Source organism: Sinocyclocheilus anshuiensis, unplaced genomic scaffold, assembly GCF_001515605.1.
Source record: "Sinocyclocheilus anshuiensis isolate Anshui unplaced genomic scaffold, SAMN03320099.WGS_v1.1 scaffold166, whole genome shotgun sequence".
Lineage (NCBI taxonomy): Eukaryota > Metazoa > Chordata > Actinopteri > Cypriniformes > Cyprinidae > Sinocyclocheilus > Sinocyclocheilus anshuiensis.
In genome coordinates this window covers 1,492,425-1,505,563 of record NW_015546050.1, presented here as the reverse complement: position 1 = coordinate 1,505,563, position 13,139 = coordinate 1,492,425, and the positions used below count along the sequence as shown (strand labels likewise).

At 38.7% G+C, this 13,139-nt stretch overlaps 1 protein-coding gene across 1 annotated transcript in view; it reads right to left on the bottom strand.

The window, feature by feature from the left end:
* Nucleotides 1-11,011, bottom strand: part of LOC107699120 (dystonin-like) — a 174,091-nt gene extending 163,080 nt beyond the window's left edge. Inside the window, exons 1-4 of the mRNA XM_016500293.1 lie at nucleotides 10,686-11,011; nucleotides 10,328-10,359; nucleotides 9,803-9,979; nucleotides 4,173-4,386 (exon numbers count right to left, since the gene is read on the bottom strand). Coding sequence (XP_016355779.1) covers nucleotides 4,173-4,386; nucleotides 9,803-9,979; nucleotides 10,328-10,359; nucleotides 10,686-10,866 — 604 coding nt within the window. The 5' untranslated portion in view covers nucleotides 10,867-11,011. The remainder of the gene's footprint in view (nucleotides 1-4,172; nucleotides 4,387-9,802; nucleotides 9,980-10,327; nucleotides 10,360-10,685) is intronic.
* Nucleotides 11,012-13,139: the final 2,128 nt, after the last annotated feature.

Genomic DNA, 13,139 nt, shown 5'->3' with positions numbered 1-13,139 from the left:
CCAAAAGTTGGGTTAGTCCATATTTGACCCAAAGTTGGGTTGAAACAACCCAGCATTTTTTAGAGTGTAGTTTGACAATCAACAGTTTTGATGCATCTTCCCCAACACTGAGCCCTTCCAACCCACTCAGTCCTGCATAACATACATTCAGCATGAATCTGCACTATAGGGCTATAGAGAGACATTTAGCATTCGAGAAAGAAAGAGGCAGACGTCTATGTGAAGAGCTTTTGTTCTGAGAACAGCTCGTGAACTAATTTTCGGCAGCCGGAATTTCAGTGCATCTCTAATTATTGGCGACATCAGAAATGGATATTATATAATAAATGCTTTTTTGAACATTTTAGCAATTTAAAAATATTAAAAAAGGATTTTTTACACGGCAACCCTGCTCTCGACAGACGGCACCCCGGTTGGGAAACACTGCTCTAGAGAGCTCCAAACTGCCTGAATAGACTACTGACAATCAGAGTAAAAGAGCACAATAGACATCGATGACTTTTATACATGGATTTGTACTTTATAAAAAGTGAACTCACTTCATATTTTTAAGCATGGAATATCCTGGTGATGATTGCAGAGGAAGGACATTCAGAGCATCACGGTTTCCAGTGGTCACATGGGTTAAAAGTCATTCTTACAGGAAGAACTAAAACTGGATTCAATATGAGGCAGTAGGTGTCATTAACTTATTCAACAAAGAATAAAGCACAGTGTTTCATTCAAAGGAAATGCTTATCTTTAATGTATATCTGAAGTTAATCAATTCTTGACTCTAAACTCTCTGAATTGTTCTCTAAACTCAAGACTTTGTGTAGATTTCTTGTTAATCTCCTTTAAAGCAAAAAGATTTCTTATGAAAGACTCCTTTCAGAGTGTGCTGAAAACACATACTTCAATGATAACCTCAGATGTGACATAAACTAAAGCACATGACGCAGCTCTATATTGAATATTCACAACACATTGAGAATATCACACTGGTTTTGATGTGATGACTTGTGTTGTGACTCACAGTGAGAGAAATATAAGGTTTTAAACTTCAGTAGAAAATGATTCATTTCTGTGAATCAGTTCAAACGGTCAATTTTAATGAATCAATTCAAAAAGCAATTTATTTCCATCATAACTCAGAAAAGTTCCCGCAGAGCATTTTTCATGCATTATATAGTATGTTTTATTAAAACAATTTTTTGATAAATATTGCATATTGTTCATAACGAAGCATTGTTAAAATGCTGCATATAAATAAAATGATTAAATGTCTTTCTTGGGTTTTTGTTTCATGCAACTGACTGTGGAATCATTCATAAGACGTGGCCTACACCTAGACAAATTCCAGAAAATCAGGAATGTTTGGGTGCTGTTTGCCTCAACCCACTAAAGCAATTTAAACATCATTTTTCAAAACAATCATAAACACATGGCTTCTGATAAATAACAACTGTTTTGTCACCATGGTTTCATATGCAATTAAATGTTAACAGAACTGTAGTATGCACTGTAGAAAATAAACAAGATAATAAAGATAAGAACTTATTTATCAAGCTTACTGCCTCCAGAAAGCAAAAATCACAGAATCAGAATGAGCCTACATCATATGACTGCAGCAGCCTCACACACACACACACACACACACACACACACACACACACACACTGTTGAGCTTTTCCACAGCTGACTGTTAGACACTCTGCTGCTCTGCTTGAGCTACAAATGACCAAAAACAACACATCAGCTTCATGTGAATGCTCAACATTCAGTCAGTGGGGGAAAAAAAAAATTTCTGTGCACGAGTGCATTTGTACACTCTAAAAATGCTGGGTTAAATACAACCCAGTGCTGGGTAAAATAGGGACAACCCCAGCAATTGGGTTGTTTTGACCCAGCGGTTGGGTTAAATGTTTAACCCATCCTTCTGGGTAGTAACCCAACCGCTGGGTCAAAACAGCCCAATTGCTGGGGTTGTCCCTATTTTACCCAGCACTGGGTTGTATTTAACCCAGCATTTTTTAGAGTGTATATTTCCTTAGAAATGCATGTAGCAGAGGTTGACTGGCAGGATGATGCTGACAAAAAGAAAAGAAAAAGTCACCCAGTGTATCATCACCTTAAGTGCATGAGGGGGAGATGCATTTCGAGCGGTCAGGATGGATGGGTCACAACAGACTGATGTAAGCTACCAATCAAATCAGAATTACACAATGGGCTTATATTACAAACATCTAATACAATTACCTGAACACACAAACAGAACAATATTTCTACACTATCTGTCAGACAGACAGACAGACAGACAGAAATAAAAGGGTTTTGTCTTTTATTAAACTGTAACGAGTTAATCAACTATTTTTCATACCGGGTCAGCAAATCTGCTACCAAGTAAACGGTTTCTATTCAGTAAACAATGAAACAATGTATGAATTATTGTAAGTATGAATCACGCTGATGTTCTGACACCGTTAACCGTCTCGCTGCCGCTCCTTTTCTAATCTTCGGTTCATTCTTTACCTTTATATTTCTCAAGCACGTCCTCGTACGCCTGGAGATACTCCAATTCGTCGGCGAGCATATACGGAGCCGGTCCGTAACGGGCCATTGGCGGGGCGGTTGAGGCTGGTCATTTACTAAACGCGCCAGCGAACTGAAGCCCTGCCCGAGTGCCTGCCTGCCTGACCGGCAACGCCCCTGCTTGCCTCCCCTCCCAGATCCGCCAACCGGCCAATGAGCGGGACTTCCTCTGCCGCTTCAACCGTGAATCTCGGCCGTGTGCCGGTGAGGACGGGCTGTGGTTATCAGTGACTGTCGTTCCAGCAACCCCAATAAGGTTCTTGAAAATAATACCAGTTTTCACAACATGACGCTTTGCGTGCTTAGTTTAGTGCTGCTACTCTGTTCATGTGTTCACGTGGGGTCAGCATTCGTCTGGAATGCTAGATATCTCAAATGTCCGACTACATAAAGGGGAGAATGTGTCATGCACAGTCATCCTCTATTTTAGAGGCTCAGGCTGGTGGTCACTGGCTGCCGTGTGTCCGTGACACAAGCGAGGCGCGCGTGCTCTCCAAGGTCCTAAAACCGGAAGATTCGCGTTTGCAACGGGAACATGATGGCGCTGCGCTCGACCAACTCAACTCAACTCTCATTTACAGAACAACACCTTCTCAAGCAGATGCCGATCAACCTCAGCTTTTATAATACTAATGCCTTATATTCATTTCTTTTTCGTTTTTTTTTTTACAATGCAAGTTGTATTGCTATATTTGTAGGATAAAGCCTGTAGAATGTGTTTATATTATTATTATTCTATAAAACCATTAAAGATATATTTATTATAGAAATAGATATCATGCCACTGCCAAATGATGAACAGAGGCTGTTTGTGCACTCAGAAAAAAAAGGTACAAAATCTGTCAGTGGGCCGGTACCCTTTCAAAAGGTACTAATAGGCCTATGTACCATTTTATACTTATACTTTATGTATTAATATGTAGCTTTAAGATACTAATATGCATCTTTTAGAGGTAAATATGGTACAAAAGTGTACCTTTTGAAATGGTTCTGCCCCAGTGACAGCTTTTGTACCTTTTTTTCTGAGTGTGTATATAGGCTAATATATATATATATATTATGACATATTATTATGGCATGTAATATTGCCATCTGAATCTCATGTTGAATATGTAATAATGTTACAGAATCCTGAGAAGGAATGTCCTCTCATTCCAGAGCAGGACAACATGCACATTACAGATTGCTGATTCATCTTTCAGCCTTGAGCTTTTAAAAACAACACTGACTTCCAGCTACCAAAACAGTTTCACAGTGCATCAGAAGAAACTTTAAGCTTATTCTTTTTCTTATTATGATGACAATGATGTAAGGATCAGGTGTTTCCAGTGCGAGACATTTAAAGCACGTGATCAGGACCACCCTTGTAGTCAACTCAAGTTCCGATGCCTTTTTTAAAACTTAACCATTTCTTAAAACCCAAATTACCCCAAAGTTAATTCGCCGTCGTTTATTATTTATCCAACTCTGTATTTACACGTGTAGTTCACTGACTGCTACTTGATCAAATAGCAAACAACAGGCCTCATCGTTTTCTCTGTAAGAGCCTAATGAATGGACGTGCATGGGTGCAGTAAGACTGGGAGATTTTGGGTTCCTACCTGCGATTCTGAGCACCGCTCTCTCGGCAGGATCCAGCACGGATCCTCCCTGGATCTTCCGCTTCGAGCGCTCGTGTCTGGGTAAATTCCACGGTAACGTGTCCCCCGGTGCCGGCGACACCGACCCAGATTTCACACTGTACTCTTCCTCATCGGAGAAATCTGCCGATGAAGACATAGAACAGCGCAGGGACGCGTTCCCAGACCCGGAGCTCTGTGTGAAGAGACAATAGAAAGACAATGAATCGCGAATTCAGCACAGGAGCGCAAATAAAAACAGCGCTGCGAGCGATCTCACCATCACTGCGCGCACAACAGACCGAGATTAAAAGACACATCTGCTCTTTGCAACTAAGACTCAAATGATCAGAGGTCGACAATAAAACAAAACCCCCATCAGGATGAATCGCATGTGGCTCCCCCGCCAGGACAAGGCAGCACTCACCGCTGTGTACATCTCTAAAGGATGCGCAGAGATCCTACTTCCACTTGTCATCTACATTCGGCGATGTCATTTTGGATAGAACCACACCCTTGTGGCGGTTATTCCGTCGCGTGTCGCCCGGTTTTATCCAAAGCATTAAATGGTGCGAAATCCCCCAGAGAGAGAGAGAGAGCAGCATACAAACCCACGGCGTCACCATCCACTGACACGCGCAGACTAGAACCAGGGACAGGAGCCAGGAAGCTTCGGTGAGCGGAATCTCGGAGCGTATGCTGTGGTGCTACAGCGCCATCCCTGGAGCGCATTCACTGCTGCTGCCTTCACCCTCAGCGCATCCTCACGAGTTCAGTGGCTTACTGCTCTTTCACTTTCTCAACTGCTGTTTCCAACTAGCTTGAACAAAATCACCAGTGACCAGTAATACATATCTTTCAACAATGCCTTATATAGCAAAAAAAAACAAAAAAAAGTCTGTCATTATTTAGGATACTAAGACCCATGTCAATAGGAATCTCAAGATAGTTTTCCTGTGGAACACAAAAGAAGAAATTCTGAAGCAATTTAAAATTCTACAACTATTTATATCCCTTTAATGATAATTCCCAAAAATGTATTTATGCAGCAAAACTTCAATATATTGGTGTCCTGGAACAATATATTCTGAGACCAGGACGAGTTGTTTTATACACTCTTAAAAATAAAGTTTTCAAAAGGGAGTTTTCACAGTGGTGATGGCCTAGAAGAACCTTTTTTTTTTCTTAGTGTGAAGAGTTTTTTAATAATCTGAAGAACCTTCTTCCTCTTTAAAGAAACTTTTGTGCATTTTGGAAAGTTCTATGGATGTTAAATGTTCTTCGGCTATATCTTTAACACCAAGCATTTCTGCAGACTCTGTTGATCATTTTTTTTATCATTTTCCAAGTTTTTAAATTACTTGTTTTATTGTTGTTATTATTATTTTTTTTCTTTTATGTAAAGCACTTTGAATTACCATTGTGTATGAAATGTGCTATATAAATAAACTTGCCTTGCCTTGCCTTGTCTTGGTGGAACCATCAAAGCCAATAAATCATCTTTATTTTTAAGTTTTTTTGTCTTTTTTTGTATGTTGCCTTCTCCATTTTTGATCTTTTGTGAATTATGTTCTTGAAAGCCATTAAATAACATATAATACATTTTAAATACAGATAAATAGAGGAACACAGCTTTTTATTCCTTGAAAGTATTTCACATTAAGAAGGTACTGATTTCTTCTGAAATCACTGTAAATAAAAAAGGTAAAGAAGATGTGAAAATGTACTATTCATATTGCAAAATGCAGGAGTAAATGTTATTGTGTGTGTGTGTGTGTGTGTGTGTGTGTGTGTGTGTGTTAAATATATCTTGTTTAATAATGTAATGTGTTGAACTGTATCTTTTGTTGAGTAGTCAAGACATTAAGTTGTTTAAAAAAAAATAAATAATGATTAAAAAAATAGCAAGTCAAAAGTCTGCCGGCTCTCCCTGATCCCCTCAATCCTGAACTTTTAAGTATGACAACCATGTCAAAGCATGAATGTGAGGTAACAGCTGCGAGGCAAGCTGTCACTGGTCTTGTGAGCTCTGTTAGTCAGACAGCATGTGCTCCAGCGGGGATTGGAAAAAGAAACGCAATACACAAAATATTAAATGTATAAAATATTAAAAACTATACAGTACTGATATGCTTGTTTACATGTTTCCAGATTTACAAAAATGTACTGCTTGATTATTCACTGAAGAAGCACTGTAATACTTCAGTTATACATTATGCATGGCAACCAATTTCTGTATGAACTGTTTCAGCAAGTGTCCAGACATACACACATACTACAATGTTCTGGATTCCATTAAAAAACGCACAGTGTCTAATTTTCATATAAGGTTTGTGCCTTTCATCAGGGTAAATTAATATCAATATTAAAGATGAAAGATGTTTTTGCAGAGAACTTACATAGATAATCTGTCACTGTATGTGACATTCAAATCAAAGTAGCATAAAGTCAGACTACTTTCATTATATTTATGTGTGTGTGTGTGTGTGTGTGTGTGTGTGTGTGACCTTGTGGGGACATTTTTGAGGTCCCCATGAGGAAACAAGCTTATAAATCATACAGAATGAGTTTTTTTGATAAAGTAAAAATGCAGAAAGTTTCCTGTAAGGGGTAGGTTTAGGGGTAGGGTTGGTGTAGGGCAATAGCACATACAGTTTGTACAGTATAAAAACCATTACGCCTATGGAATGTCCCCATAAAACATGGAAACACAACATGTGTGTGTGTGTGTGTGTGTGTAATACACATTACGTATGTGATTTTTCAGCAAGTATGTGATATTTAGATAACACACTGAATCTGACCAAACCTATTATCAGGGTTCTGCAATAATCACCATGAACTGCAGTCGAGTTGTGGCAGGTTGTAGGACATTACAAAGATTTAATATACTCAAAAGCAAATTATTTATGACTTCGGTGTGCATAAGTCTGACACCACTAGTGAATATGCTTCTCTTTGAGAACAAGACTAGCTGGCATGAACTTCACAAGTAGAGCAAAACCTGAGCATCATCTTCTCCAGCATGATTTAAATTTGTTTCAAAGAACATCTGATGTACACGAAGAAAGCTAGAAATTTTACATCATACTTGAAATATTTTCTAAATGCTAACACGTTCTGTATATTTCCAGGATTAAATAAAAAAAAATGTTTCATAATTTACAACTTTTTGGACATTTTTCAAAGTTGTAAATAAAACAGATTACTATTGTTGTACAAGAAAATACGGTTTCGGTCTTTCACATTTAATTCAATGTGTTACGTGCCATTTCTTTGTGATTTGTGAAATTTACAAGCAATTTCTGAGTGAAAATTGCTCCAACGTAAATCCTACACCAAATTTCTGTGAATGACACATGTAAAAAAGTCATGCAGTATATACATTATGTACTACACAGTATTGCATTCTGTTGTACTATTATTGATTGTGCCTCCAACAACAAAAATCGAGTTCTGTTGTAAGGTAATAACATCGGAAGCAGCTTTACAGTACACTTATTTCTGGGATTTTTTTAGAAAATGCTCAGACAATCTCAATGCCTCTCTCACCACTGCAGTGAGATGCCGTTATCGATCAAACAAAGAGTGCACAACAAAGTTGAGATGGACACTGTTCACTAGCAATTATGCAGTATAGCGGTTTAAAAGGAAGGGCCTATTCCGAAGGAAGGAAGATGAAATGAGTAGCATGCCGAACCCACGTATGCAAAATCACTCTCATCCACATCCTGTTATTCTGAGTATAAATATCACTTACAAAGGGCCGAGTCCTGTCGGTCTAAAGCTAACAGCTCCCATGTTTCTACTGTTTGAATCATTTAAGTGTTTTTCTGCATTATGTTCCTATAATTTCCACATATATGAAATTACAGAGTGGTTTAAAATCTGCTATATATCCTAAACATTATGTGTCAGTACTTAAAGATCATGCAAGGAAAAGCAGACAATCTAGATTTTAATAATGATGTCAACTCTGTGATATTATAACTTCAAGTTAGTGTACATTGATTTTATTAATTTTTTGGTAAAAAATGTTATGGTGGCACAAATGAGACATGACTGACAATGCAAAAATGGTCTTTATAATTTGACACGTTAAAACAGGAAAAAGAGTCCATATTTTAAAAGATATCTTGGTTATAATGGAGAATCGCCATCAATAAGACTGAACATAAGATGCACTTTCGAGTTTGCAGGTTTTACATATTAAAAGTACCATTTGAGTAACCATTGCAACTGTTGCTCAAACAGTGAGGAGTTTATCAATGACTGACTGAGAAACACAAACTGACTTAGCAACTTAAAATCAATATGAAACACCAGCCCACTTCTGGAATGTCATGTATTTGTGAGCAAATGAAATGCAGTTTAATATTGGTTTTCTGTCATTTTTGGATGGTGATTGGAGGGAGGGATTGAAAAAATAGCTTTGTAAGGGCAACCAAAAATGAAAATTGTTGCGGATATGGTGCAGAGGCACAGCCAGATATTTTGATGAAAGATCGTGGGGGGGGAAAAGTTGTTGTAATGATAAAGTGACGTGACATGTGGCCAAGTATGGTGACCCATACTCGGAATTTGTGCTCTGCATTTATCCCATCCAAAGTGCACACACACAGCAGTGAACACACACACACCGTGAACACACACCCGGAGCAGTGGGCAGCCATTTTTGCTGCGGCGCCCGGGGAGCAGTTGGGGGTTCGGTGCTTTGCTCAAGGGACCTCAGTCGTGGTATTGAAGGTGGGAGAGAGTGCTGTACATTCACTCCCCCCACCTACAATCCCTGCGAGTACGAGACTCGAACCCGCAACCTTTGGGTTACGAGTCAGACTCTAACCATTAGGCCACGACTTCACCCCGACATGATAAACATGTTGATGAATCATACATAATAAAAACAGTTGTAAGAAAATTAATAAGGTTGATTTTTATTTAATGTTGACTAGCTTATACCTTAGCCTTTTCTTTTTTTTTAACTCAGATATCTTTAGCATTAGCGCTGTAATAAGTTAGTGGTCTATAGCTACAGGTCAAGGTACACATACACTCTTAAAGGTGGGATGTCATAGCAATGCAGTTCCCAAAGTTCCCCAAAGAACCTTTCAGTGAATGGTTCTTAGAAGAACCATTGTTTTTTCTTACTGTGAAGAACGTTCTAAACATTTCAACAGGGCCGTTTCTAGGCATAGGCGAGCTAGGCGGTCGCCTAGGGCGCCACCAGCTGAAGGGGCGCCAATGAGCGCACGTACTGGCACTTTTAGCAGGGTTGTGATAAAGAGTGGCACGGTCACCCTGAAATATGACCCCACTGGATCCCCCAACATTATTGGGCTAGAGTACTGTCAATCTGACGATGTGTGACAAGCAACTGGTGTCTGAAAAGAATTATATATATATATAAATAATTCTGGGGGGGGGCAATAGGGATTTCGCCTAGGGCGTCAAATTGGCTAGAAACGGCCCTGCATTTCAAGAACCCTTTTCCACTATAGAGAACCTTTTGTGCATTGAAAGGTTCTAACGGAACTCTTTATGGAACCACTAAAGAAGCTTCATTTTTAAGAGTGGACTGCGAGGAAATGCCTTGTAGATCGGGATATACCTACTGGTTTGCGTGTTGGCGTGAGCTGCACGGAGTGATAAAACTCGGGCTGGACTCTCTTCTTCACTCTGCGCTTCCTCAAGGCCGCGCTCGAGTCCGGCTCGCTCTCAATGAGCGGCTTCTCTTCAGAAACACGCGCGCGTGCGCTTCTCCTCGCATGACGTGGACTGTGACGACATACCTGCCAGACAATGAGCACAACGTCATCGCAGAGCAAGAACTGTTAAGTGCTACAAATGACTGCAATTTTCCCTATCCTAAAATATAAACAATCGCCACCTCTGTCTAGCTTTTGTTGTTTCCATTTACTTCTAGGTAGCATGTAATATTTATGTAAAAGTAGCCTTTTCTGAATTATTTATCAGTCACACATGCGCAATGCGCATTTCACGCAGTTGCTTAGGATACTATTTCTTCACCAACATGAGAGTACCTATAAATAACTGTCAAACAAAACACAGCATTATTTTGGATGCTTTGCTCTACCCTTTTATGACCTTGACAGACAGAGCAAGAGAAAGGGATTTACCTCAGAGCGAAAATGATGCGGCCGGAAACCAGCTTCTAGAACAAATGGGAATGATTGAAACAAACCCCACATGCGTTCAGTCATATTGTGTCTTAGAGATGCTCTTCAAATAACTTTGTCTGGTCTTGAAATACAGAACACTTTATTAAACACACAACGAGAACAAACGATGAAAAACGACGGCACCCACGCGCTTTGATGACCATGTCGTTTTTAACCCACACGAAGACAAGAAGGAATGAAAATGTCTACTAAATCTGTCGTTGTACATGCAGCGTGCATGCTATCGCAATGACATCCTACAGAAACACATTTATAGGGTGGACATGATGCGACGCGTCCGTCTCTAGCTACTCACCACGACTCCTCGAACGCCTTGTGAGCACAGATTTTATGGGAATTTTCTCATTACGGAGCTTCCGATGCCAGGAACTGAGAAACAGGATCGTGGCGACAGTTCCTACCAAAAGCAATAATAGCAATAATACATACTGGATACTTAAGGGTCTCAATAAGACCAAAAAAGCCGCAGCAATCATTGCCACTCCTACACGTCTGCTTCCTCTCCTTCTGGAAATAGGCTACTATGAGCGGCTATTTCATGCTGTAATGCCTCACTTGTCATATAGTCTATCTCATGGTGTCTGTACTTCAGTAATGGCCCACCGCAAGCCATGACTCAGCAGGAGCCCGTGTTTTTCAGAGCTCACGCAGGGCAGCGCAGCATCAGCAGCATCTCATCTGAGCTCAGCAAAGCGGATCTGTAGCGCCTCGGGCTGCGCTTTTTTACATGCGTTTGGAAATGTCCACGTGATGTGTTTGATGCCATGACCAAAATATGGCTTTAGTGTGAACTCTTTTATAACGCCTCATGACGCGCTCCACGTGGACTAAATTTAAGGCCTACATTCATTTCTGGGACGAGTTTCCATATAGATGGTTTGTTTACAGTTAACGTGCCATATCAATATAACGATATGCCAGAACGTTACTGTAAGAAATACACTCTAAAAAATGCTGGGTTAAATACAATCCAGTGCTGGGTAAAATAGGGACAACCCCAGCAATTGGGTTGTTTTGACCCAGCGGTTGGGTTACTACCCAGAAGGTTGGGTTAAACATTTAACCAAACCGCTGGGTCAAAACAACCCAATTGCTGGGTTTGTCCCTATTTAACCCAGCATTTTTTAGAGTGTACAGTGAGCATAGCATAGCATTTTGTAACTGTATATTTTGCATACAGTTTTATAACAGTTAAGCTCTGTCAGCCATTATAATCTGATCAGATCTACACTGGAGCATTACCCAAACACAAATGAAACTAAAATAATAGTATAAACATACACTCTAAAAAATGCTGGGTTAAATACAACCCAGTGCTGGGTAAAATAGAGACAAACCCAGCAATTGGGCTGTTTTGACCCAGCGGTTGGGTTAAATGTTTAACCCATCCTTCTGGGTAGTAACCCAACCGCTGGGTCAAAACAGCCCGATTGCTGGGTTTGTCCCTATTTTACCCAGCACTGGGTTGTATTTAACCCAGCACTTTTTAGAGTGTAGCATAGCAAATGCTAAATAAATAAATCCAGTAAACATAATTGATAATACTGATAATAAATATAAGCTAACTATAAAACGAAATGTAAGCAAACATTTCTGGGAATGCCCTAAAGGGTTTTACTTATAGGGATGCTTGTATAAATTAGGCTATACTTGTTACTGTAAACATATATGTTTGGCCTTGATTAATATAATAGTACTTTTCACAGTATTTTATAAGGTTAATACTTTTAGTTTTAAAACAAGTATTTTTTTTTTATGTGTGTAAAATTGCATGTGGCGTCTTGATAATCATAAATTGTATTAACAGAGCTGGGTAGATTACAAATTGTAGTCTGTTACTGATTCCAAATTACAATTGTAGTTAGTAACGTAATCCATTACATTACACATATAGGTAATATAATCAGATTACTTTTTGATTACTTTTAGATTACTTTTGACCTAACTCGTTTATCATATTGATTTAAATAGGATAATCTTGCACCATATTGATATAAAAATGCAAATAAAAAGAAAAGATATTACATTTCTTGTTATTAACATAATGAAGTGCATTAAACATTACATTACGTTGAGGTTTCCCAAACTGCTGAGGTTCGTGAGTTTAATGAAAAGCCAATAATTAATGAAATCATAAAAATGTTAAATTAAAACAAATAATTGTAAAATATCATCAATCAAAATAAAACACGTACTAAAAAAATGAAATATTTTATTTGTTTACCTGCATGTCACGTGACCATCAACCAACGTCAGAGAACCGTGAACATGCAAATGTGTTATTAAATTATCAAAATGATCTCAGGGGTACTTCAAGTAAATATATTAGGTAAAAGAGGTTCAGATGACAAAACAGTTTGGGAATGCCTGCATTACATGTAGGCTAAATAAGAAATAACATGAATATGTGTATTTTAATGTGTTTGAAAGACAAAAGCCTTCCAAAGACATAGCAATACATGCATTAAATGACCCTCTGAGTGATAATTCAAATACAAATTAATGCGGTCATCATTAATTGATGCAATATTGAAACCCTTCTTACCCCCGAAAAAGATTTTTTTATGGTCAAATGCAGTTTTCTGTGTAATTATATCCACCTGACTAGTAACCTGTCTTTGTGTGAATGTCCACAAAACTGGAAAAATTTCTGAATGTATATAAGTGGTAGGCTATTTGAGAAAGGTACATTTAAAAGATGAAAAAGAGGAATTAGGGAGAATCAATAAATTATTAATAATTTATTGAT